The 27,738-nt window shown below is 48.5% G+C and overlaps 1 protein-coding gene across 3 annotated transcripts in view; it reads left to right on the top strand.

Moving 5' to 3' along the window:
* KIF13B (kinesin family member 13B) overlaps positions 1–27,738 on the top strand; it is a 253,808-nt gene that overhangs the window by 143,032 nt on the left and 83,038 nt on the right. For all 3 annotated transcript variants that reach the window (XM_075341260.1, XM_075341261.1, XM_075341262.1), the window contains exons 23-33: positions 1,803–1,960; positions 8,314–8,446; positions 11,395–11,541; positions 12,908–12,937; positions 16,535–16,634; positions 17,260–17,386; positions 22,662–22,717; positions 22,808–22,932; positions 23,796–23,972; positions 24,076–24,168; positions 26,152–26,292. In XM_075341260.1, coding sequence (XP_075197375.1) covers positions 1,803–1,960; positions 8,314–8,446; positions 11,395–11,541; positions 12,908–12,937; positions 16,535–16,634; positions 17,260–17,386; positions 22,662–22,717; positions 22,808–22,932; positions 23,796–23,972; positions 24,076–24,168; positions 26,152–26,292 — 1,287 coding nt within the window. The remainder of the gene's footprint in view (positions 1–1,802; positions 1,961–8,313; positions 8,447–11,394; positions 11,542–12,907; positions 12,938–16,534; positions 16,635–17,259; positions 17,387–22,661; positions 22,718–22,807; positions 22,933–23,795; positions 23,973–24,075; positions 24,169–26,151; positions 26,293–27,738) is intronic.

The raw sequence follows: 27,738 nt of genomic DNA on the forward strand, positions 1-27,738 counted from the left end.
AGTGACGGCCCGTCTCCTCCATCCTCAGTATTCAGTGACCGCCCGTCTCCTCCATCCTCAGTATTCAGTGACCGCCCGTCTCCTCAGTATTCAGTGACCGCCCATCTCCTCCGTCCTCAGTATTCAGTGACCGCCCGTCTCCTCCCTCCTCAGTATTCAGTGACCGCCCGTCTCCTCCATCCTCAGTATTCAGTGACCGCCCGTCTCCTCCATCCTCGGTATTCAGTGACCGCCCGTCTCCTCCATCCTCAGTATTCAGTGACCGCCCGTCTCCTCAGTATTCAGTGACCGCCCGTCTCCTCCATCCTCAGTATTCAGTGACCGCCCGTCTCCTCCGTCCTCAGTATTCAGTGACCGCCCGTCTCCTCCGTCCTCAGTATTCGGTGACCGCCCGTCTCCTCCGTCCTCAGTATTCGGTGACCGCCCGCCTCCTCCGTCCTCAGTATTCGGTGACCGCCCGTCGCCTCCGTCCTCAGTATTCGGTGGCCGCCCGTCGCCTCCGTCCTCAGTATTCGGTGGCCGCCTGTCTCCTCCGTCCTCAGTATTCGGTGACCGCCCGTCTCCTCCGTCCTCAGTATTCGGTGACCGCCCGTCTCCTCCGTCCTCAGTATTTGGTGACCGCCCGTCTCCTCCGTCCTCAGTATTTGGTGACCGCCCGTCTCCTCCGTCCTCAGTATTCGGTGACCGCCCGTCGCCTCCGTCCTCAGTATTCGGTGGCCGCCCGTCTCCTCCGTCCTCCGTATTCGGTGACCGCCCGTCTCCTCCGTCCTCCGTATTCGGTGACCGCCCGTCTCCTCCGTCTTCAGTATTCGGTGACTGCCCGTCTCCTCCGTCCTCAGTATTCGGTGACCGCCCGTCTCCTCCGTCCTCAGTATTCGGTGACCGCCCGTCGCCTCCGTCCTCAGTATTCGGTGACCGCCCGTCGCCTCCGTCCTCAGTATTCGGTGACCGCCCGTCTCCTCTGTCCTCAGTATTCGGTGACCGCCCGTCTCCTCTGTCCTCAGTATTCGGTGACCGCCCGTCTCCTCTGTCCTCAGTATTCGGTGACCGCCCGTCTCCTCCGTCCTCAGTATTTGGTGACCGCCCGTCTCCTCCGTCCTCAGTATTTGGTGACCGCCCGTCTCCTCCGTCCTCAGTATTCGGTGACCGCCCGTCTCCTCCGTCCTCAGTATTCGGTGACCGCCCGTCTCCTCCGTCCTCAGTATTCGGTGACCGCCCGTCTCCTCCATCTCTTCTTCTCATCACTTGTGCACAGGTATAGAGAATCTCGGCCAGAGGTTGTTCCCAATATCTTGGAGGCCTGACCCCCGATCTTCTGTGTATGAGGCTTGTGCGGATCCTTCTGTCTCTTTACCCCAGACAGACGGGATGATGTGAGATCAGGGATCTGTGGGGCCGGATCATCACCTCCAGGACTCCTCATTCTTAGTGACATTGGCTGGATGTTGGGAGTCGTTGTTCGGCTGCAGAATAAATTTGGGGCCCATGAGACACCTCCTGATGGGATCATATGATGGAGAAGTATCTGCCTGGATTTCTGAGCATTGAGGTCACCAAGAAATGAACTGTACATGTCCCACGATGCCATTACCAAGGCTTCATGTAAGGCTAGAGGACATTTATAGTCATGAGGTATAAATATTCCATTATTAGAAATGGAGAGGGGTCTAATGCCCAGGAGAGGAGACTGTTCCCTGCGCAGCAGCACGCCCGCATGTGATGGGCATCATAGGAACCCCAGCCCTCTATAGATACAGAAAAATACTCGTCCTCAATCACTTCATGTCTGTCTTCTCCATCAGGAGTTTTCTGTTAGCATCACGGAGGATTTCCTGGAATATTTAGCCGAAGGAGCCTTGGCCATTGAAGTTTATGGGCACAAAACGAATGATCCTCGTAAGAATCCGGCCTTGTGGGACCTGGGAATAATCCAAGCTAAAACGCGCAGTCTACGAGACAGGTGAGCCTGAATGTTTACCCGCCCCTACAGGCGGATAGTGGCCCTTGGTTGGGTTGTGTAGACGGCCATGTTGAAGGGACATATGTTCTTTTTATATCGTACGTATGTATTTGCCTATATGTGTGCACTTTATTCAAGTTGAAATGAATGTGAGCAGTGACATAAGAAGAATCTTATAGGCCCAGGTGCCAAATTTGGTTATGGACCCCCACCAGCATGTTGGACTGATGTACGGGCCCCTGTAACAGTCTAGGTCATATAAAGACAAATGTATTCGCTACCCCCCATTAAAAAAAAGTATAGATAAAATATATCCGTTTCATAGAAAACACAACAATAAAATCATTGTCTAAATAATTCTTCTAAATGGTCGTCATAAATTTATCGAATAAGATATGTCACCATATAGTTACTGAACAAATCTGCTATACCAGAAGTATTATATCAATAATAGACCACAGCTGAACTCTGAAATGCTAAGGTATGTTAACAATGAATATGGGAATAGGAACATGCATTACTTCTAACAAAATACATACAAATATTGAGATTGTATATAAAAAAGGCCACTTTTATGTTAGACCAACAGCCAATGTCAAGGCGTATCTCTAAATGTTGGCTCCCTATCTTCTCTGCCTCTTTTGAGTTAAAAAAAAAAAAAAAATATATATATCTATATATATAATTGCCTTATTCTGTCTGTCTATCTGTCTGTCTGTCATGCTCCAAAATTGTGTCCTTACGGTGACACAAAGCTGATTGGCCGCTGGGCTCGCCATGGCCCCGCCCCCCCACACGGATTGGCCCGCTCGCCCAGGCTGCGCCCCCACACGGATTGGCCAGCCGCTCGCCCAGGCTCCGCCCCCCCCCCACAGATTGGCCTCTTGCCCCGGCACCCTGCAGGCATTGGCAATTCGGCCACGCCCCGCCCCCCTCACGCAATGCACGCTAGCTCTGGCCCCGCCCCCTCCCTCCCCCCGCGCATTCCCGAACTGACACGGCTGTCACGGAGGTGAGTACTGTACTCCCCCCAAGGTCTTGCTGCGGCGGAAGATCCACACGCACACACATAACAGCACACACACAAACATACACACACATTAGATCACACTCACTCTCACACACACCTCACACACACCTCACACACACCTCACACACACCTCACACACACCTCACACACACCTCACACACACCTCACACACACCTCACACACACCTCACACACACCTCACACACACCTCACACACACCTCACACACACCTCACACACACCTCACACACACCTCACACACACCTCACACACACCTCACACACACCTCACACACACCTCACACACACCTCACACACACCTCACACACACCTCACACACACCTCACACACACCTCACACACACCTCACACACACCTCACACACACCTCACACACACCTCACACACACCTCACACACACCTCACACACACCTCACACACACCTCACACACACCTCACACACACCTCACACACACCTCACACACACCTCACACACACCTCACACACACCTCACACACACCTCACACACACCTCACACACACCTCACACACACCTCACACACACCTCACACACACCTCACATCGCATCCACACACACATCACATCGCATCCACACACTCACAGCATCCGGCGATATCCCTTGCTTCTCGGCCTCGATACTGTGCTGTTGTGACCTTCCAGGACCTGACGGAGGATCACATGGCCAGAGGCATGTGGTATCTCCGGATGTTGTGAGTGCGTATGTGCGATATCGTCAGTGTCTGTGTGTGTGAGTGTATGCGATCGGGTGTGTGTGAGTGGATGCGATCGGGTGTGTGTGAGTGGATGCGATCGGGTGTGTGTGAGTGGATGCGATCGGGTGTGTGTGAGTGGATGCGATCGGGTGTGTGTGAGTGGATGCGATCGGGTGTGTGAGTGTCGGCAGAGGAGCACGGCGTGCTGGAGGAGGCTGGGAGCAGAGAGGCTGATCATGGGGAAGGCTGGGAGGGGGAGGCTGATGCTGGGGGAGACTGGGAGGGGAAGGCTGATGCTGAAGGAGGCTGGGAGGGGGAGGCTGGGAGGAAGGAGGCTGGGAGCAGAGAGGCTGATCCTGGGGAAGGCTGGGAAGGGGAGGCTGATGCTGAGGGAGGCTGGAAGGAGAGAGGCTGATGCTGGGGGAGGCTGAAAGGAGAGAGGCTGAGGCTGGGAGGAGAGAGGCTGATGCTGGGGAAGGCTGATGCTGAGGGAGGCTGGGAGAGGAAAGCTGATGCTGGGGAAGGCTGGGAGGAGAGAGGCTGATGCTGGGGAAAGCTGGGAGGAGAGAGGCTGATCCTGGGGAAGGCTGGGAGAGGGAGGCTGATGCTGGGGGAGGCTGGAAGGAGAGAGGCTGATGCTGGGGGAGGCTGGGAGGAGAGAGGCTGATGCTGGGGAAGGCTGGGAGGAGAGAGGCTGATGCTGGGGAAGGCTGGGAGGAGAGAGGCTGATGCTGGGGACAGAGAGGAGAGGCTGATGCTGGGAGGAGAGAGGCTGATGCTGGGATGAGAGAGGCTGATGCTGGGAGGAGAGAGGCTGATGCTGGGGGAGGCTGGGAGGGGGAGGCTGATGCTGGGGGAGGCTGGGACGAGGGAGGCTGATGCTGGTGGAGGCTGATGCTTGGGGAGGCTGATGCTGGGGGAGGCTGGAAGGAGAGAGGCTGATGCTGGTGGAGGCTGATGCTGGTGGAGGCTGATGCTGGTGGAGGCTGATGCTTGGGGAGGCTGATGCTGGGGGAGGCTGGAAGGAGAGAGGCTGATGCTTGGGGAGGCTGATGCTGGGGGAGACTGGGAGGGGAAGGCTGATGCTGAGGGAGGCTGGGAGGGGGAGGCTGGGAGGAAGGAGGCTGGGAGGAGAGAGGCTGATCCTGGGGAAGGCTGGGAACGGGAGGCTGGAAGGAGAGAGGCTGATGCTGGTGGAGGCTGGAAGGAGAGAGGCTGATGCTGGTGGAGGCTGATGCTTGGGGAGGCTGATGCTGGGGGAGGCTGGAAGGAGAGAGGCTGATGCTTGGGGAGGCTGATGCTGGGGGAGACTGGGAGGGGAAGGCTGATGCTGAGGGAGGCTGGGAGGGGGAGGCTGGGAGGAAGGAGGCTGGGAGGAGAGAGGCTGATCCTGGGGAAGGCTGAGAAGGGGAGGCTGATGCTGAGGGAGGCTGGAAGGAGAGAGGCTGATGCTGGGGAGGCTGGAAGGAGAGAGGCTGAGGCTGGGAGGAGAAAGGCTGATGCTGGGGAAGGCTGATGCTGAGGGAGGCTGGGAGGGGAAAGCTGATGCTGGGGAAGGCTGGGAGGACGGAGGCTGGGAGGAGAGAGGCTGATCCTGGGGAAGGCTGGGAGAGGGAGGCTGATGCTGGAGGAGGCTGGAAGGAGAGAGGCTGATGCTGGCGGAGGCTGATGCTGGGGGAGGCTGGAAGGAGAGAGGCTGATGCTGGTGGAGGCTGATGCTTGGGGAGGCTGGGAGAGGGAGGCTGATGCTGAGGGAGGCTGGGAGAGGTAGGCTGAGAGAAGAGAGGCTGATGCTGGGGGAGGCTGGGAGAGGGAGGCTGATGCTGGGGGAGGGTGGGAGGAGGGGGGAGGCTGGGAGGAGAGGCTGATGCTGGGGAAGGCTGGGAGGAGAGAGGCTGATGCTGGGGACAGAGAGGAGAGGCTGATGCTGGGAGGAGAGAGGCTGATGCTGGGAGGAGAGAGGCTGATGCTGGGAGGAGAGAGGCTGATGCTGGGAGGAGAGAGGCTGATGCTGGGAGGAGAGAGGCTGATGCTGGGAGGAGAGAGGCTGATGCTGGGAGGAGAGAGGCTGATGCTGGGAGGAGAGAGGCTGATGCTGGGAGGAGAGAGGCTGATGCTGGGAGGAGAGAGGCTGATGCTGGGAGGAGAGAGGCTGATGCTGGGAGGAGAGGGGCTGATGCTGGGAGGAGAGGGGCTGATGCTGGGAGGAGAGGGGCTGATGCTGGGAGGAGAGGGGCTGATGCTGGGAGGAGAGGGGCTGATGCTGGGAGGAGAGGGGCTGATGCTGGGAGGAGAGGGGCTGATGCTGGGAGGAGAGGGGCTGATGCTGGGAGGAGAGGGGCTGATGCTGGGAGGAGAGGGGCTGATGCTGGGAGGAGAGGGGCTGATGCTGGGAGGAGAGGGGCTGATGCTGGGAGGAGAGGGGCTGATGCTGGGAGGAGAGGGGCTGATGCTGGGAGGAGAGGGGCTGATGCTGGGAGGAGAGAGGCTGATGCTGGGGGCAGAGAGGCTGATGCTGGTGCAGCATGGGGGATGGAGCACGATGGGGGGGTGCGCAGCATCGGGGATGGAGCATGATAGGGGGGTGCGCAGCATCGGGGATGGAGCACGATAGGGGAGTGCGGAGTATGGCGGATGGAGCACGTTTGGGAGTGCGCAGCATGGCGGATGGAGCACGTTTGGGAGTGCGCAGCATGGCGGATGGAGCACGTTTGGGAGTGCGCAGCATGGGAGATGGAGCACGATGGGGGGTGCGCAGCATGGGGGATGGAGCACGTTCGGGAGTGCGCACCTCCCCCCAACACACACACACACACACACACACACACACACACACACACACACACACACACACACACACGCGCGCACTGCACAACACACCACACACACACACACACACACTGGGAACCACAAACAACTGCCCTACACAGACACCCACACACACAGACAACGCTGCACACACACAACACCCAACACACAAACACCGCGGCACACACAAATATACGCACATACCGCACAACACACACATTGCACAAAACATACCTCCCCCCAAAACACACCACACACACACAAACCGCGCAACACACACACAACGCTACAGACACACAGCGCTCCACAAACAACGCAACACACATGCAACACCGCTCTCACCCCCCGTCACACCCAGACAACACCCAGAACATGTACAGCCCCTACACAAACACTTGGTAACTACACACAACAACATCTATATATATATATATATATATATATATATATATATATATATATATATATATATATATATATATATATATATATATATATATATATATATATATATATATATATAATATATAAACAAAAATCATACATGAACTACACAATACGTAAATTCTAGAATACCCGATGCGTAGAATCGGGCCACCTTCTAGTGTATATATATATATATATTCCTTTGTCTCCATCCTATAATAATGTCCCCCTGAGGGCTCAACAGCCTGTAATAATGTCCCCCATACACCATCCTTGGACCCTCTCCTGTAATATTGACCCCTATCCTGGGATCCTTTGGATCCTATCCTGTAATACTGTCCTCCATCCTGGGCCCCTATCCTGTAATAGTGTTCTCCATCCTGGGCCCCTATCCTTTAATACTGTTCCCCATCTTGGGCCCCTATCCTGTAATTCTGTTCCCCATCTTGGGCCCCTATCCTGTAATACTGTCCTCCATCCTGAGCCCCTATCCTGTAATACGGTCCTCCATCCTGAGCCCCTATCCTGTAATACGGTCCTCCATCCTGAGCCCCTATCCTGTAATACTGTCCTCCATCCTGAGCCCCTATCCTGTAATACTGTCCTCCATCCTGGGCCCCTATCCGGTAATACGGTCCCCCATCCTGGGCCCCTATCCTGCAATACTGTCCTCCATCCTGGGCCCCTATCCTGCAATACTGTCCTCCATCCTGGGCCTCTATCCGGTGGTAATATTCCCCTTCTTGGGCCACTATTAGGTACTAATGTCCCCTGTCTTGGCTCACGGTCCTTTAATAATATCCCCTGTCCTTCACCACTGTCTTGTAATAATGTCCCCGGTCTTGAGTCCCCATCCTATAATAATGTCCTTCGTTTTGGCCCTCTGGCCTTTAATAATGTCCCCCTTCTTGGACCACTGTCCTGTAGTAATGTCCCCCGTCCTGGGCTACTGTCCTGTAGTGTCCCCCTTTCTGAGCCCCTGTTCTGTACTAATGTCCCCCTTCCTGGACCCCTGTCCTGTAATACTGTTCCCCATTTTGGCACTCTTCTCCAAAACATTTGAAAAATTAATGGACACAGTGACATCAGCAGCCGGCCTCTCATAGGCCAGTGGCTTGTGTAGCCATTTCGGTGCAGGAAGCCAATAGATCTCTGCTTAACTATACATTTCTGCTGAAGGTGCATCTAAGACCACACATGTAGCTGAAATAGGCAGTGGCGGGCCCGCTTCCTCCTCAGGCCAGTTGGTGCCACATTCATTGCAGATGCAGAATATTTAATGTGGGCAGAGACGATAGCGAAAATGTTAACATACAAAGTAAAAAAAAAAAAAAAAAATCACTGTCCATCCATATTTTCAGGTGGAGCGAGGTCACCCGGAAGGTTGAATTATGGATCCAGATCTTAGAACTGAATGAAAATGGAGAATTCTGTCCTGTGGAAGTCATCCCAGCCAAAGATGTGCAGACGGGAGGCATCTACCAGCTGAGACAGGTACTTAACCCAAATATCTGACTGATCTGCTCCATCCTATTGTGAAGGCCTAGGCTATGAATCGTTTGTCCAGTATAATAATAATATGATCTGTCCTTTTGAATGCTTTATGTATTACTTCTCCGCATATACCTAATTGAAATATTAACGGAATGTATAACCGAAACAAATTATGCTCAGAGCTAAGTAGAATAAGTTTTAGTTCATGAATAAGTAACTGACATTCATGAATAGAAGAGATACTCATCTGTAGTTTCAAATAGGTAACTCACATTCTTCTATTCATAGAAGAGATACTGATCTGTAGTTTCAAATAAGTAACTGGCATTGTTCTATTCATAGACTCTTGTCTATGCCTAGACACACCTGAAATGCTTTACTAAGGGAATGAGTTAAACCCAAGCTAATTGGTTGGTTAAGAGAGAATGCAGAAAAACTGTATAAGATTGTTATGCTTGAATACAAGGGTCAGAAGAGCATTGAGCTTCTCCCGTATAGAGATATGTCTGTGTGGTCATTTCTCCTGATTCATCTGTGCAGTTCTGATTTGGAAACCTCCTCCGAGACCCGAAGGTCTCCCCCCAACACTATCTGCTGGAGGCCGGTTACTGTGCAAGTTACTATTAACCACTTTTTGCACACTGACTGTCCAACCGTATTGCTTGTCTGAGCTGTGGGACCCTCAGTGTTAAGCATATTAGCAGCTTTCCTGTGGATCGGTGTTCAGTTACGACATCCCCTTTAAGTACACAGACACCCCGGAGTCTTTTTTTTTTTTTTTTGTCTAGGACCTTAACACTCAATAGTACAGGTGAAAACAAAAAACTTTGTAATGTATCTTATTAGAGAAAGTTGCTTCTTTCCCCTCCAGGACTGATCTTTAATTCTCAAAATTAAATTCTAAGCTCAAGCTCAATGCTAAAATGTGTCTGCAGCGAGTACAGAGGTTCCTATTTCTGAGACTGGAGAGGACAGTTAGTGCTTATAAAGGTCTATGGAACTAGCAGCAAAATTCCGCTAGCTCCGCCCTCTGTCATCTCCATGGCATTTAAAATACACACTGTCATCTGTCTCGGTAATCTTCAATGCTGGAGAGAAGGGGTTAATGCTGCTCCGTCTCCAAAAATGATGAAAAAAATTGTTGATTTATTAATATTTTATTCCATAGGTCTACGCGTTTCAAGGTTCAAGACCTCTTCTTCAGGACCAAAAAAATCAGCAATACCTGGTATTGTTGATTCTTCTTTTTTTTTTTTTTTTTTTTTGGTCCTGAGTAAGAGGTCTTGAACCTTGAAATGCGTAGACCTATGGAATAAAATATTCAGGTGTGACAGGTGCGGGCAACAGATTGTATATAGGAGGTGAAGGAGAGATCCGTGTCAAATATAACAGCCAGACAGCGGGCCTGCGACCTAGGAGTTATCGTGGTATTACACACAGAGGGAGATGTTGGGTTTAGGAAGGTTATGAAATGGAGGGAGGAGAAGTTCAGTTTTGGAAAGGTTAAGTTTCAGATAGAGAGCAGACTTGACATTGGGAACTGCAGACACTTGTGTTCTGTAGTACAGAGGGGGTGAGTTCAGGGGATTAGATGTATAGTTGTGTATCAGCATAAAGATGGTACTGAAAGCCAAATCTGCTGATGGTCTGTCCAATTGGGGCAGTGTAGAGGGAGAAAAGAAGAGAGAAAGAGAAGAGAGCCAAGGACTGAACCTTGAGGGACCCCAACAGTGAGAGGAAGAGAAGAGAGCCAAGTACTGAACATTTGAGGGGCCCCAACAGTGAGGGGGAAAAAGAGAGCCAAGGACTGAACCTTGAGGGACCCCAACAGTGAGAGTATTATGGTTTTCCAAAGTGACCATAACATTTTTTGTTCGTGATTTTTTTGATAAGCTATCAAGAAAAAAAAATGAATTTGGCCATGCTGCTCCTGTTTTGGATGTGCCAAGACCCAGCAGCTCCTTTCTCCTCCAGGCCATCACATGATGGCTAGGACAGAAGAAGTATATAGTATAGAAAGCCCTCTTCTTTCTATACTATATACACTGCACTCTTTCATCTCTGTTGTATACATCAGTCAGGAAGGCAGAGACGGTAATAAACCATCCCTGTCTTCTCTGTGGGGGTCCGGACGTCCCTGACTGCAGATCTCCATGCAGCTGCCGACTCCGCAAAGGATTCATAAAATGTTAAGTAGTGAAAGTTTCTATAGTTTTGTAGATTCCTCCGATAATCCGGCAGCTTTGATTCTGGATTGTAGGAAGTGTATGAATGTATTCCGCGGTTGTTGATATTGGATGTTTGTATCCTCCGTGCCGTTATCAGCAGAGAGGATGATATTCCCCGATTCCTCTCCTCCCCTCCCCCGTCTGGAGCCCTGTACCCAGGTAATGAGTTGCTGAGTGGCAGCGGTAATTGAGGTAATGAGGGAAGCGTTTACCTGTGTTTGTTGCCGGAGCGGAGGAGAGGATTAGACGCGCGCAGTGAACGGCTCTCCCAGGAGCTGCCAGGAAACGTCGGAGCAGCCGCTAATTGCTCCCCGGCTCGGTAATAACCAATTTCCCTCACCTTGTTGCTGCAATTACTGTCTGTGCTATTTTGTTAATTTTTCCCTAAAGTTTAGAGCTAATTAGCCAGTAATTCACATTAGCCGCCTCTCTGCGGGAAGAAGCCCGGCACAATCCTGCGCAGGCGGCCGCTCCGTGTCCGCGCCATAAGGAGGCGCTCACTGACCCCAAAACCTGCCGTCATCGGGCCCCTACATCACCCAACAGCGGGGGCACACTGTGATCAGAGGGACACTTTGTAGGTTTTGCTTTTCCAAATTTCTAGTCCTGTTTGTACAGAAAAAGACCGGTAATCTTTCATCCGATAATCCAGAATCATTGATTTTTCCGCACTTATTGAGTTGCATTGTAATGTGTCCGTCTGTGTCCTCCTCTGTATAGGGGCAGTCTCGGCGTCTGCAGGTGGAGGTGCGATCGGTACAAGACTCGGGTACACTGCCGCTCATCGAAGACTCCATACTGTCCGTGTCCGTGGGGTGCGTGAAAATAGTACACGCCAAGACCGGCAAGGGCCAAGATGTGCATCAGGTGAGAGATGGTATATTATCTACCTCGTATCGCTTCCCATCTATTGCGTATCTATAATGGATATCAAAAGTCTACACACCCCTGTTAAAATACCAGGTTTTTGCCATGCAAAATAAATCCTACCAAGAATAATTTTAGAACTTTTTACACCTTTTAATGTCACCCATAATCTGTACAATTCAATTTAAAAAGAAAAATAAAAACAACTATAACTTTGTGATTGCATAAATCTGCACACCCCTATAGAAGTGCGTTTTGAATTTCTGACAGCATTCAGTCTTTTTGGGTCAGGGTCTATCACATGGCACATCTAAGAATTAGCGGACTTTGCCCCCCCTTTTCCTCTCCGTAGCTCCATGTCTCCTGTACACAGCGCCCTCTTCAGGTCACATACAAACATTCCATTGGATCCGGTTCTGGGCTCTGACTGGGCCACTTCTGATCTCTCATGATATTCTGGCGAAGCCGTTCTTTTGGTGATTTGGAGGTCACTTAGGGTTGTTGTGCTCTAAGGGGAAATAACTTTTTGTCATCAGCTTTTTATCAGAAATATAAATATTTTGTTGTATAATTGACTGATATGTGGAACTAGTTAAAATTCCCTCCATTTTGACTAAAGCCCCAATTCCAGCTGCTAAAAAATAACCCCAAAGCATAATGCTGCTTCCACCACGCCTCACTGTGGGTATGGTGATCTTTTGTTGTTGAGACCAAGATGGAACTTTTTGATCATGATTACAAAATTTACATTTGGTGCAAAGCCAAAAGTAAATGTAATTATGACCAAAAAGTTCCATCTTGGTCTCATCAGACTATGTTTTCCCACATACTTTTGGCATACTTGAGGTAGGTTTTGGTAAAACATAGCCGAGCTTGGATATTTTTCTTCGTAAGAGAAGGCTTCTTTCTTGCCACAATACTGCACAGGCCGAACATAGAAGATTGTTATCACATGCAGCGCACAACCAGAAATTCCTGCAGCTTCTTTAATGTTGCTGTCTGCCTCTTGATACCTCCCAGACCAATTTTCTTCATGGCTTTTCATCAATTTTTGCGGGACGTTCAGTTCTAAGTTCAGTCGGTTGTGCCAGACTTCTACCACTTCTTGATGACGTCTTCACAATGTTTCCTGGTCTATCTAATGTCTGGGAATTTTTTGTACTGATATAACTTTATGCGTGACATTAAAGGAGGGAAAATGCCTAAAATGAATCTTCTTGGTAGAATTTTTTTTTTTTTAATATTATAACGGGCGTGTGAACTTTTATATACACCATATGTAGTAATCTTATATCAGTCATTTATCCATCTCTTTAATTATCGTTCTATCACTTATCTCCGTCTCATCTTAGTATTTTTTTTGCAGGATGGTGGAGAAGATATTGACAGCTATCAGGTACATATTTCTGTACCACCTTATGTGGTTTAGCTCACCAGGCACCAAACACATTGGACATTTCAGGATGCATTACACTAGTATCTGTCCACGGTTTGGAATCAGAGTGGGTCACAATGCCAGTGTTAACTGGGTATGTAATGACAGGACAGGGGCCCCTAGGATTGCCCTCATACTCTAGCTCCTGTGCTGTTCATTATCTCGGAGGTAGTTTTGGTGGTAACCAGGTCCGAGCCCCCAGCGTGACCCTAACTCCTGTCCGAGCCCTGATCTTATTAACCCCTCGGGCCAGAAAACAGACAAAACCCCACGGATTTGGGAGAATGGAAACGCTTACACATTTATGCTCAAAACACAAAGGAGAGACAATATGTATACAGGGAAACAACGTAAAAAGGGGGGAAGTAATGAACAACGGGAATGCTCACTCAGCCCACTGAGAAGCGCAGCACAGATCACTATAAACAAGAAAAGAAAACCACCAAGACCGGGATCGCTGGAGCTTATGCTGAAGCTATAATCGGCACATACTGGAAGGAAGCCGTGCTTTAAATAGGGCGGAAGAACACTCAGGCAATCGGCAACCTAAGCTCTTAGTTCCTGCTCACCAGTCTGCAAGAATTAACCCTAGAATGCATACCTGTGGCCTCGCAGGCCTGCTAGGTTGCTTGTTTACATGTGTAGATTTCTATGGTTGCGCGTTCTAGGGTTAACTCCTGCAGAGCTGAAGACCAGTGAACCTGAACCAGCCGACGCCCGGCTCACGCTGAACAATACAGAAGCTTCAGGTTGCTTGTCAGACCCTGTAGTATGAACGGAGTCTGACAAAGCCGAACATCGCATGACAGCCAGCAAGATCGCTGACCCTGATGACCGGTTCTGTAAAGGCGGCAGCTCCTAGGTCCAAGTATTCAAGCTGGATCTCTCCCTGCAGATGCGGTCATAGACGTCTCCGACCAGGCATGCGGAGCAGTGCCCTGCCGTGCTATAGTGACAGTTGTGTGTACAGTCGTTTCCACATCAACCCCAGAGCAAGCACAATATATTACTATGTGTCCGCTGCCTTTTCATAAATTACAATACCTCTTCAGAAATAGTATTTAGCAAAAGCGGATGAGCGTGTATTCTTCGCACCACGCTGCGGCATATGTTGGTGCTATCCTGCCTCATCCACCGCATCCCTTTAGCATGAGTAGAATCCACGATATGAGTGACTTTGCAGTAACCTTGTCGGCCTTGGTTCGGTGCCACGAGGCTCCTCGGCCCGGCAGCACACCCGGTTTACGACCATCTCTTTTCTCCGCGCATTTCAGGACAGTCATAATCCGCGTATTTTATGGCTCGTCTAATCAGCTCGTCTTATTCACTCCAGTCCCGTCTGTCCCATGTGATTCCTCGGCCTTCAAGGCCTCCCGCATTACACATCCTTAATGCATCTCCACGTTTTCTTTTCATCTACCCTGTCAGCCTTTGATCTAGGATTTATTTACTGCCGCAGAATTACTAAAACTGGAAGTGTTTCTCCAAGGGTCCTGTAAAACGCCAGGATTGTGGGCACGGTCTGGGGTCCGCAGGCACTGGAATTACACTTTTGTCATAGTGATAGGAGACAGCGAACATATATTGAAATACTCCTTTTAATACGATCTGTGTGTGGGTAAGAATACAATGCCAGACCTGCAGTGAAGACCGACACACCGGGAGAATAGTGAGAGCGCACAGGCGGTTTAGTATTTTTCCATCATGATTTACTATTGCATTGGTTGTAAAATCAGACCCCTAATTAAGGCCCAGTGCCCAAGCTGCTTATTTTGACGAGTATTTTGACGCAGATTTTCAGAAATCTGCATGTTCATTGTGAAGCAAGCAAAGTCTGAGTATTTATAAGAAGTGCTGTGCCCACATTGAGTATTTTTCCCTTGTGTATTTGGTGCAGATTTCTTTTTTTTTCTGCACCAAATATGCAAGGGAGAAATATTCAGCATGGGCACAGCACTTCTGAATTCTCATAGACTTTGCTGGCTTCACAATGGACATGCAGATTTTGCTGCAGATTTCTGAAAATACGCGTCAAAACTACACAGCGTGGGCACTGGGCCTAAAACTCCAGATTAGTCCTCGATGCTGGTCCACACCCCAATTCAGTAGACTGTTTAATCACACACCCTATACATCCAATAAATGCATTCAGATCCCAGCCAGAACAGATCCTTCAATTCATTTAGATCTCAGACAAGGCTTCTAAACATATTTGGATCTCAGATCAGTTCCCTAAATTAATTTGGATCCCAGGCCAAGCCCCCTTAACTCATTCAGACTCCCAGGCCAGGCTCTTTAAATTTATCCGGTCTCCAGACCATGCCCCTTACACTCCTTCAGACTCCAGGCTATGCCCCCTAAACTATTTCAGATCCCCCCCCCCCCCAGGCCAGGATTTCTAAACTCATTCAGACCCCAGGCCAGGCTCCTTAATTTCAATCAGGCTCCAGGCTGGGCCCCTTAAACTTATTCAGACCTCAGACCGATCACCCTAAACTCATTTGGACCTATGACCTGGCCTCCTAAACGTATTTGGATTCTAAGCTGGCACCCCCCCAAAATCATTTGGATCCCAGGCTGGTCCCCCACTAAACTCATTTGGGCTACCTAAACTCATTCAGGCCCCAGATCAGGCCCCCTAAACTCACTTGGCCCCCAGGCCTAGCCCCCTTAACTCATTCAGACTCTCAGGCCAGGCCCCCTAAACTGATTTTGGATCCCAGGATACGCCCCCTAAACTCATCTGCATCCCAGGCCAGGCCCCCTAAACTCATCTGGATCCCAGGCTAAACTCAATTGGGCCCCTTAAACTCATTCCGACCCCCAGGCCAGGCCACCTAAGCACATTCCGACTCCCAAACCGGGCCCTCTAAACTCATTAAGACCCCACGCCATGCCCCCTAAACTTATTTAGACCCCAGGTCTGGCCCCTAAACACATTTCAGCTCCCATAATGGGCCCCCTAAACTCATTTGAACCCTAGAATGAACACCCTAAACTCCATTTAGACCCCAAGCCGTGCCCCCTAAACTCATTCATATACTGAGAAGACCTTTTAGTTTAATTCCGATACCAAACCAGGACCCAAAAATTATTCCCAGACCAGATGACTAAAACTAACCAAATATCCAGACCAGCCTCTAAGAGTGACCAGCCACAGAACATCCGGACGCTGGACATGTCTTCTGACCTCCGGTATCTCCTGACTGCAGACTTGCCATTGTAGATGAATCCAAAGACAGCTCTCTTCTTCAGTATGGCTCTGATCTCAGGTCTGCAGGGTCCGGGCAGTTGGTGTCTCGGTTTTGATTAGGTAGCCCACCAGGGCTGTGGGACCAAGTTCTTTCGGCCACATCACCCATGCGCAGATATAGCGGGTGTGAAGCACAGCAGGGATCCAGCAGGTCATGATGTGAACTGTTAGGTCTTTACAGGTTACTGACAGCAAGCAGAAGTCTTGAACTATTGCAGAATTGAAGCATATGGTATACTATAGGTGCTGATGTACATAAAACGCCATGCTGAGACCTGCCTGACATGAGATTCACCTTCTTCCAGGACCGGGACTTGGACAGATTGAAGAGGAAATGGTTGAGCGCTCTGACCAAGCGCCAGGAGTACTTGGATCAGCAGCTGCAGAAGCTGGTCAGCAGGCAAGGTGCGGATGTGACTCCTGCCTCCATGTTACTACCCCTCCTTCTTTTATAGGGCATCTGCATTTCTGCACCTTATCGTTCCCGTAGATCACTATTCACAAGTATGCATGTATCTATAGAGAGCGTGACCACAAAAACACGTATACCATGCAGAATGCAGTTTTTATAATGGGTACCCATTAGAGATTAATGCCACGGCATCCAAAGCTGGGGTGTTGTTTCAGTAGCAGCTGTGAAGTTTCTTGCTGAAGAAACCTGGGAGAGTTTTGTTAAGTCTTTCCCCACCCGTTTCTTACCTTGCTTGTGTTGTTTTATTGCAGCAGTGGGGCTAGTGTCTCGCTGTCCTGCTCACTAGTCAGGGTAAGTTCAGGTTCAGCAAGGGCCTAGGCATGATATAGCGCATGGAGGGGAGAAGGGCCGGTCTGGGGACGTTAGGGAGCTCAGGGATCTGGGTCTTCCTTTACATCTTTCCTGATTTTCCTTCTGTTGTGCCACACACTGGGCGTTCCGCCGCCCAGGTGTGACAGGTAAGCCCTGATGATAGTGATGCCCCGGGACCCCCACAATAATTCATGGCTCTATAGTTTGATGTGTTGGTGTCCTGTGACGATTTACTATTTTCCACAGATAAGACTGAAGATGATTCGGAGCGCGAGGCGCAGCTCCTGGAGATGAGGCTGACTCTGACTGAGGAGAGGAACTCTGTCCTGGTCCCCTCTGCGGGCAGTGGTATACCTGGATCGCCGGCTAATTGGTGAGAACCGTGAACTGGGGCTAAATATCTATACCCCCCCCCATAGATGTCCTCCAGTATACCTGTCCTTACATCCTGGTATAGGATGGGAGGTGCAGAATAGAGCTAATGCTTAAGGGACACTTACTCCTTAAAGGAACCGGATGAGGTCTGGTCTCTGTGCTGCCGTCCTGTTCTCCCCCCTTCTTGTATGACTGGAGCGTGTACACTGGGTGCAGCCATGGGGAACTGATAGGGGTCTTCCCCAAACTGTTCCCACAAAACCAGAAGCTACAATTTTTCACAATTTTTTTTTGTGCTGAAGCCATAAGATGTCACATTACTGGAAGTAAGACCCCTGATAACAGCCCAAAGCATCCTCCTCCTCCACCATCTGTACAGCACAATGCAGTCAGGGGTAACGTCCTCCATTCACCAAACCCAGACTCCTCCATCAGACGCAGATAGAGCAGTGTGATCCATCACTGCACAGAACACGTCTCCTCCAGAACCCAGTGGTGGCGTCTTTACACCGCTCTATCCAACGCTCAGCATTGTGCTTGGTGATGTACAGCTCGGCATTGTGCTTGGTGATGTATGGCTCGGCATTGTGCTTGGTGATGTACGGCTCGGCACTGTGCTTGGTGATGCATGGCTCGGCACTGTGCTTGGTGATGCATGGCTCGGCATTGTGCTTGGTGATGTACGGCAGCTGCTCGGCATTGGGCTTGGTGATGCTCGGCATTGTGCTTGGTGATGCACGGCTCGGCATTGTGCTTGGTGATGTACGGCTCAGCATTGTGCTTGGTGATGTACGGCTCAGCATTGTGCTTGGTGATGTACGGCTCGGCATTGTGCTTGGTGATGTAGGGCTCTGCATTGTGCTTGGTGATGTAGGGCTCGGCATTGTGCTTGGTGATGTAGGGCTCGGCATTGTGCTTGGTGATGTAGGGCTCGGCATTGTGCTTGGTGATGTACGGCTCGGCATTGTGCTTATATATGACCCTATACATAGCTCCTATGCTCTTTGCCTTCTTTCTCGTCTCCTCCCGGTAATCTTATATATGAACCTATACATAGCTCCTATGCTCTTTGCCTTCTGTCTCGTCTCCTCCCGGTAATCTTATATATGGCCCTATACATATCTCCTATGCTCTTTGCCTTCTCTCTCGTCTCCTCCCGGTAATCTTATATATGACCCTATACATAGCTCCTATGCTCTTTGCCTTCTCTCTCGTCTCCTCCCGGCAATCTTATATATGACCCTATACATAGCTCCTATGCTCTTTGCCTTCTTTCTCGTCTCCTCCCGGTAATCTTATATATGACCCTATACATATCTCCTATGCTCTTTGCCTTCTCTCTCGTCTCCTCCCGGTAATCTTATATATGACCCTATACATATCTCCTATGCTCTTTGCCTTCTCTCTCGTCTCCTCCCGACAATCTGATCACAGCACAACAATGATTTTGCTACTGAGGGTAAAACATGTGTTCTTTACTAATTTGAACATGCTGATTCCAAGTATGAACTCAGAATTTGCACAGCACGTCCAGATTTTGAGTTATACTTAGAAAAGGCCATACGCCTATTCAGGCATTGTTGAAGGCATTGCACATGCGGTTGGAATGAAAGAGACCTATGCTTCTATGCAGATCATTCTGAAATTGATTAAATATTCAGAACATCAATGGAACATTTGTGCTGACCTCAAAGTTGTTGCACTAGTCCTTGGTTTGCAGTTAGGTTACACTAAGCATATGTGCTTTCTGTGCCTATGGAACAGTCGAGATGACAACAACCATTATAAAATTAAACGGTGGCCCAATAGAGATGAACATAAGATTGGTAAGCACAATGTTCAACACTAATCACTTGTCGATCCACTTAAAGTTTATCTTCCACCTCTTCACATTAAACTAAGACTAATGAAAAATTTTGTAGTAGCAATGGATCGTCAAGGGAATGGATTTAAGTATCTGAAGGAAAAGTTTAGTACATTGAAAACTGAGGCCAAACTCAAAGCAGGAATCTTTATTGGTCCTGAAATCCACCAACTAATCCATGATGAAATCTTCAAGAAAGAACTCACCCCACTTGAACTAACTGCATGGGATGCATTTATAGTAGTAGTTCAAAACTTCCTTGGAAACGAAAGAGCAGAAAACTATGCTGAACTAATAGACAATATGCTTCAAGCATACGAAATGCATGGTGCCCGAATGTCATTGAAAATGCATTTCCTACATTCACATCTTGACTTCTTTCCTCCAAATATGGGTAATGTCAGTGACGAACATGGTGAGCGATTCCACCAGGACATTTCTACTATGGAAAAAAGATACCCAGGTCGCTTTAACCCCAACATGATGGGCGATTACTGCTGGTTTTTGCAACGGGCCACTAGGACCACTCACAAGCGCAAAAGCAAGTGCCTGAAGCACTTTTAGGCTATGTGCCCACGCTAGAATGTCCCTGCGGATTTTTTTGCCTGAAAATCCGCGACTTTCGCGGCAAATCCGCACCCGCGGATTTACCGCGGATTTGCCGCGGATTTTTTTTTTTTTTTTTTTCCCCATTCAAAGCCAAAAATCCGCACCAAATCTGCAACAAACAATTGACATGCTGCAGATTTTTCCGGATCAAAATCCGCGGCAAATCCGCCGCGGAAAAATCCGCAGCATGGGCACAGCATTTCCAAAATGCCATTGAAATGGCTTGGAAGTGCTGCTGCTGCAGATTTTCGGCAAATGTGCGGTAAATCCGCGGCAAAATCCGCGGTAAATCCTGTAGCGTGGGCACATAGCCTTAAAAGTACTCTGCTGAGTTCAAGGCGATTTCTTAACCTACTATAAGTGATTTTTAAGTTTTTTGGTTTATTTACCTATACTTCTTTTTCAATAAAAATGATAATACATGTTGTGAAACTGTGGGACATAACGATTCTGTATCTTTATTAATTGCTCATTTTAATTTTCACAAAAATTGGAATAACTTAATATCCTGACGTGCTACAAAAAAACTAACTTCAGATTTGGATTCAGCGCATTCGATTTAGTATAGCGCACATGGTTTTTGCCAAGTAGCAGACAAAAAGTGTTTATTTGTTGTGCTGTGTTATATTTAGTCTTGGGCCGATCTTGAGTAATCCCCGGTGATCGCTGGAGGAAGCTGCAGCTGTGCAATTTCCCTGCAGCGGCCACTACAGGTGACGAGGAGTATAACACATGGACCATTCCTGATGGGGCGGAGTCTGCCGGCTGCATCCCTCCATTCTGGGGGTCCTCATTCGGGGTCCTGGCTGTAGATTGGCTCTCTGCAGGAGGACTCGGCATATTCCTCCTCCCCGTTCTGCAATATGTTGCTCTTGCTCTAAATAATCCCGACCTTGTGATTCCCATAAATCACCGTTAAGTACCCGTGCACTTATCGCACCCCTGTGTTAATTATCCCGCTCGCTCCTCACTTTAGGAGGAAGCGGTGATAAAGCGGTGCTGCCGCGGCGGCGCTCTCCTATTAAACGCCAGCTTCCTTCCAGGCGGCCCTCGGCCCTCTGTAATTTTCCAGGCATTAAGAGACAGCAAATTAAAACCCACACGGAAACCTCGGCATTAATTATACATGAAAGGACAGAGGAGGTGAGTAATGTTACGCACAATTTAGTGGCAATAAACCCGTCCATCGCTGACATCCCGAATCAATTAGCAGGACATCATAATTACAAGGGGAAAAGATGTTGAAGCAGCACTCGCGTCTCCTCGCTCGTCGGGCCGCAGGGCGCACTCCGGGGAGCGGAACCGCCATTGACAAATCAAAAATATGGCTACATACAGGTGGTCACCCAGCTTTCCCAGACTCCTTAATATATTTCCTCATCTTATATCACCTCATTTATTTCCAGACTTGCTTTTCAGGAGTCTTGGAAAGCTGGGTGCCACCCAACATGCTGATCGTGACCGCTACTCCGGGTTTATCATCCAGCTTTCCCATCTGGCATCTCCAGGTGTTGTACATCCCCTGCTCCTACGTCGTTGCATTTTTAGGCAGAATTACCTTTCAGTTCTCTTGGAAAGCCGAGTGGCATATAACATGGCTGGATTTTATCTCCACTCACTTTTAAAGGGCTTATTAAGAGGTAAACTTGTGAAACAGCAGCAGTCACCCAACTTTCCCAAGCTTGCTGAGTTTTGCAGTAATGGATCGACTGCTACCACTCATTGCTTCATTCAAGACTCTTGGAAAGCTGAGTGGCCCATAACATGGCTGCTTTTCATTTTCACTCCCTTTTAAAGGGCTCTTTAAGAGCTAAACCTGTGAAACACTGACCATCACCCAACTTTCCCAAGCTTGCTCAGTTTTGCAGTAATAGATCCCCTGCAACCGCTCACTGCTTGCCATTCAAGACTCTCTTGGAAAGCTGGGTGGCTGGCTACAACCATTGTCTAGGGGTGACCATCCAGCCCAGACTCTAAAAGGGCAGAGCTTTGCAAAGTCATGCAGTGATGGACTCCATCTCCCACATTGCTGAATCTTGACTTGCTTTTCAGGAGTCTTGGAAAGCTGGGTGCTACCCAACAAGCGGATTGTGACCGCTACTCCGGGTTTAAGATGGGTGCTACCCAACATGCGGATTGTGACCGCTACTCCGGGTTTATCATCCAGCTTTCCCACCAGGCATCTCCATGTACATCCTCTGCTCCTATGTCGCTGCATTTTTAGACAGAATTGCCTTTCAGTTCTCTTGGAAAGCTGAGTGGCATATAACATGGCTGGATTTTATCTTCGCTCACTTTTAAAGGGCTGTTTAAGAGCTAAACTTGCGAATTAGGGGCAGTCACCCAACTTTCCCAAGCTTGCTCCGTTTTACAGTAACAGATTCCCTGCTACCACTCATTGCTTGCCATTCAAGACTCTTGGAAAGCTGGGTAGCTGGCTGGCTATGACCGTTGCATAGGGGTGGCCACCAAGCCCAGACTCCAGAAGGGCAGAGCTTTGCATAGTCATACAGTGATGGGCTCCATCTCCCACATTGCTGAATCTTGACTTGTTTTTCCGGAGTCTTGGAAAGCTGGGTGCCACTCGATATTGCCATTGATGACCTCATGAGGCTGCAAAGACTGCACCCAAAGCGAGTTACCACCCAGCTTTCCTTGACTTATCCTTTCAAGGCTAATAAAAAGTTGTGTAGGGCAGTTACTGAGCTGTGTAGTGGTCATGGTTTTCTTGGGTACTCTGTCTGCAGGTTTTTGCTATGGAGCCAGTGCTTTACAACATCTTGTATCATCCTTCTTTCAGGACTCCAGTATCAGGAATGGAGACTCATATACCTGTTATTTTCCTGGATCTCAATGGTACGTGACTGCAGTGCTCGTCCTGGTGGGTGCGGAGACCCCCCCCCCCAATCTGGTGTCCGTGTTTCACCTCTGTATTATTTCTGGCAGCGGATGATTTCAGCTCCCAGGACAATTTGGATGAGCCAGAAGCGGCCGGGTGGGACGCAACACTGACTAGTGAAGAGGAGGACGAGTTCTTTGAACTACAGATTGTCAAACATCACGAGGCTGAGGTGTGTATTAGTCCTTAAACGGTCACTACATCTGTAGGCAAAGCCTGCTTAAAAGGTTGTCTTTATCCTGTATTATACTCCAGAGCTGCACTCCCTATTCTGCTGGTGCAGTCACTGTGTACATACATTAATGATCCTGAGTTACATCCGCTATTATACCCCAGAGCTGCACTCACTATTCTGCTGGTGCAGTCACTGTGTACATACATTACATTACTGATCCTGAGTTACCTCCCGTATTATACTCCAGAGCTGCACTCACTAGTCTGCTGGTGCAGTCACTGTGTACATATATTACATTACTGATCCTGAGTTACCTCCTGTATTATACTCCAGAGCTACACTCACTATTCTGCTGGTGCTGTCACTGTGTACATACATTACATTACTGATCCTGAGCTACCTCCTGTATTATACTCCAGAGCTGCACTCACTATTCTGCTGGTGCAGTCACTGTGTACATACATTACTGACCCTGACTTACCTCCTGTATTATACTCCAGAGCTGCACTCACTATTCTGCTGGTGCTGTCACTGTATACATACATTACTGATCCTGAGTTACCTCCTGTATTATACTCCAGAGCTGCACTCACTATTCTGCTGGTGCTGTCACTGTGTACATACATTACATTACTGATCCTGAGCTACCTCCTGTATTATACTCCAGAGCTGCACTCACTATTCTGCTGGTGCAGTCACTGTGTACATACATTACTGATCCTGAGTTACCTCCTGTATTATACTCCAGAGCTGCACTCACTAGTCTGCTGGTGCAGTCACTTTATACTAGGTTGGGTGTAATATACAAAAGCTTTTCTAATGTGGACAACTCCTTTAAGAAGTGTTTGCTTTATTTACAGGTGAAGGCTGAAGCCTCGTGGGACTGCACGGTGCACAACAGCCTCCATCTCAGTAAAGGATCGTCAGCGGACGAGCGGGTTTTCCTTATTGTCAGAGTGACCGTTCAGCTCAGTCACCCCGCCGAAATGCAGCTGGTTCTGCGCAAGCGGATATGTGTGAACGTCTACAGCCGCCAGGTGATTGCCTGTTATGAGCTCCACATTGACGGTCCCCTCACATGAAGCACACCTGATCTGTATTTTGCTTTCTTTATAAACATGTCTTCCTTTTTTACTATAGGGATTTGCTCAGAGTTTTCTAAGGAGAATGTCTTCAAGAAGTAATATCACAAGCTGCGGAGTCACGGTGGAAATCGTCTCCAATATTCCTGAGGTAACGACTCCAATAAGTCTGAATAATAAACCTTACATATATGGAGAAGGCAAATTCATTTTACACAAAATTAAAATTTGAGTAAATCTGATCAGTAACTTGGGGTAAAATGTATAGTTAAGAAGTACTGTCTGTACCTACAGTACGTTATTTACAAACGGAAACAAGGAGACAGTACTGTCTGTACCTACATTATTTACAAACAGAAACAAGGAGGCAGTACTTTCTGTACCTACATCATTGCAGAGAGAAACAATTAGACAGTACTTCCTGTACTGTACTTTCATCAGTGCAGAGAGAAACTATGAGACAGTACTGTCTGTACTTACAATGTTGCAGAGAAAAGGAAACCGTGTCGGCACATAAATTTGCAGAGAGAAACAAAGAGACAGTACTGTCTTTACCTACATCATTAGAGCGAAACAAGGAGACAGTACTGTCTGTACGTACATCATTGCAGAGAGAAACAGGGAGGCAGTTCTGTCTGTACCTACATCATTACAGAGAAACAAGGAAATGTGTCGGCACCTACAATTGCAGAGAGAAACAATGATACAGTACTACCTGCACTTGCATCATTCACAGAGAGAAACAAGCAGACAGTACTGTCAGTACTTACATTTGCAGAGCGAAACAATGAGAAAGTACTAATTTACCAAAATCATTTACAGAGAGAAGCAAGGAAACAGTAACATCTGTACCTACATCATTTGCATAGGCAAACAAGTAGACAGTAGTGTCTGTAACTGTATGATTTTACACAGGGAAACAAGGAGGAAGTACTGTCTGTACTTCATTACAGAGAGAAATAAGAAGGCAGGAGTAAATATAGATACATCATTTGCAGTGAGAAAAGGAGGAGGCAGTACTGTCTGTACCTGCATCATTTACAGAGAGAAACTAGGAGACAGTACTACCTGTACCTGCATCATTTACAGAGAGAAACTAGGAGACAGTAGTGTCTGTACCTACATCATTTACAGAAAAAAACCAAGGAGGCAGTACTGTCTGTATCTGCGTCATTTATAGAGAGTGACAAGGAGACAGTACTGTATGTACCTACATTTGCGAATACTATGAGACAGTACTACCTGTACCTATAACATTTACAGAGAGAAACAAGGAGACATTACTGTCTGTACTTGCACCATTTACAGTGCGAGACAAGGAGGCAGTACTGTCTGTATCTACATATTTTTAAAAGGCAAACAGAGAAGCAGTATTATCTGTGCCTACTTCATTTACAGTAAAAGACGGGCAGCACTGTCTGTGCCTATATCATATTCGGGAGAGACCAGAAATCTGTACCATTTGCTTGTCATTTATAAGTAAAGACTAGGAGGCAGTACAATCTGTACCTACATCATTCACCCAGGGACAGAGTGAGGGTGTTTTCCATGCCTATGTCATGTATAGGGAGAGACCTGAGGTCACCGCTGCCTGTTCCTGCATCATTGGCAGGGACACAGAGTTTCGGGTACGGCTCTCCACGTTGCCGTTAATAATGATCCGAACTCCTCTTATCTGTTTGGATTCTCCCGAGGGTCCGATCTGAAGCCTGTGCCTTTATTACGGTGGTTGGAGGCCGCGCTGTCGCTCTTCCCCCACCCCCCCCCCACCCCCCTTGTGCTTTTCAGACACAAAGGTTACGCTGTCATTTCACCAACAAAGGCCCCTTTGATGATCCCCGCGCAGAATACAGATTTCCAACGATCCGGACGATCGATACGTCCTGCAGCTCCCCGCGGTGGAGGGATGTGTCCTCTCAGTACGGAGCTCACAGCTTCATGTGTGATGTTCTAGAAGTACACCAGATACACGCCAGAGATACATAGTCACCATGTTATTTACAACCATTAAGGGGTCCAAACACCATTTAATTTTGAGAATGTTTCAACTTTTTGTAACTTTTTGCTTGTTACTTGATATACAAATATATAGACTCTTACATTTGGAATTAGTCTATCCTCTCTGTACCCCCAGGACTTTCAAGGATCAGAGGACCGCGAAGCCCTGGCCAGAATGGCTGCAGACGTGGACTGCGACAACTCCACTTACATTGAAAAGTATTTACGCAGCGTGTTGGCCGTGGAGAACATCCTCACCCTGGACCGGCTGCGTCAGGTCTGTATCCTGCTGAGTTCTCCTCTCCGTTTCTTGTGCTGACACGTGACTGGCCATATGTAGTGATGGGCGGAACCGGACTCTAAAATACCGGATTTGCGCGGGTTCAAAGGAACCAGAGCACCGACCCCAGGCCCGGAGTTCTCAGGGAACTCTGTGTAACAATTCCTGTCTGGCCACCCGGGTAATAAAAAAATAAAAGCAGCAAGCGTTTCATACTTACCGGTCTCTGCGCGGATGTACACTGCTTCTGGGGCCACTCACTCTACTTCCGGGGCTGCTCATTATCTTCATGCATATGCACTGCTTCCCCCAACCACTGGTAGTCCCCACGTCTCTGTTTGGAGTCCCCACCCTGTGTGACAGCATGTCTGACTGCTTTCTTTCAAACGCGCTGTCTGCATCTAGATTATTGTAAAGATAAATAAAAAAAAAATGGCATAGGGTCCCCCCATATTATGATACCGAGCCATTATAAAGCATACGGCTACAGGCTGCAACCCCCAGCTGTGGACGTTATCTTGGCTGTGTATTAAAATAAAAGAACCGCATGAAGCTTGCTTTTTTTTATTTTCTTTTTAAGTATTTAATCAACTAATTTAAAATAAATGTCATGCTGTCCCCCCTAATTTTCATACCCAGCCATGATAAAGCTGGGAGCTAGTATTCTCAGGTTGGGGAGGCCCATGGTTATTGGGCACCCCCAGGTTAAAAATGGCAGCCCGCAGCTGCCCAGGATTTTCACATCCATTAGATGCGACATACCGGAACTTTAATTGGCTCACCCCAATTGCCCTGGTGCGGTAGCAATTGGGGTAATAAGTAGTTAAAGACAGCTCACAGCTGCCACTAAGCCCTAGATTAGTAATGGGAGGCATCTAAGACCCACTCTTAATTGCTAATCTGTAAGTGAAAAGAAATAAATATAAACACCGACAAATCCTTTATTTGAAGAAAAAAAAATACAAAACAAAAACACCCTCTTTCACTGCTTTATGAACCTTAAAAACACCCAGGCCCGACATCCAAACGAGGTCCCACGACGATTCCAGCTCTGCAAATATGACCGCTCGCTGTGAGCTTCAGGCAGAGACTGAGCTGCATCAATGAGCGGTGACGTCACATGGGTTATTTGCGGCCACAGTCCTCCACCTGTGACCTCTGGTAACCTGACATCAGGTGACCTCATTGAACTGAGTGACTTCACGGGTATTTTTACACCAATCTAGATGCAGACAGCGTGAGTGATTGAAAGCAGTCACAATCGCTGTCACACAGGGTGAGGGCGCTGTCTGCCTGCAACCAATCAGAGACTGCCGGTGGGCGGGGGAAGCAGTGCATATGCAATGAAGATAATGAGTGGCCAGTAATGGTTTGTATTATATCTTATATGTATGGCTATTGCAATAGTGGAGTTCACCGGTGCTGCACTGTACCTCTATTCTG

The sequence above is a fragment of the Anomaloglossus baeobatrachus genome, chromosome 3, assembly GCF_048569485.1.
Source record: "Anomaloglossus baeobatrachus isolate aAnoBae1 chromosome 3, aAnoBae1.hap1, whole genome shotgun sequence".
Classification (NCBI taxonomy): Eukaryota; Metazoa; Chordata; class Amphibia; order Anura; family Aromobatidae; genus Anomaloglossus; species Anomaloglossus baeobatrachus.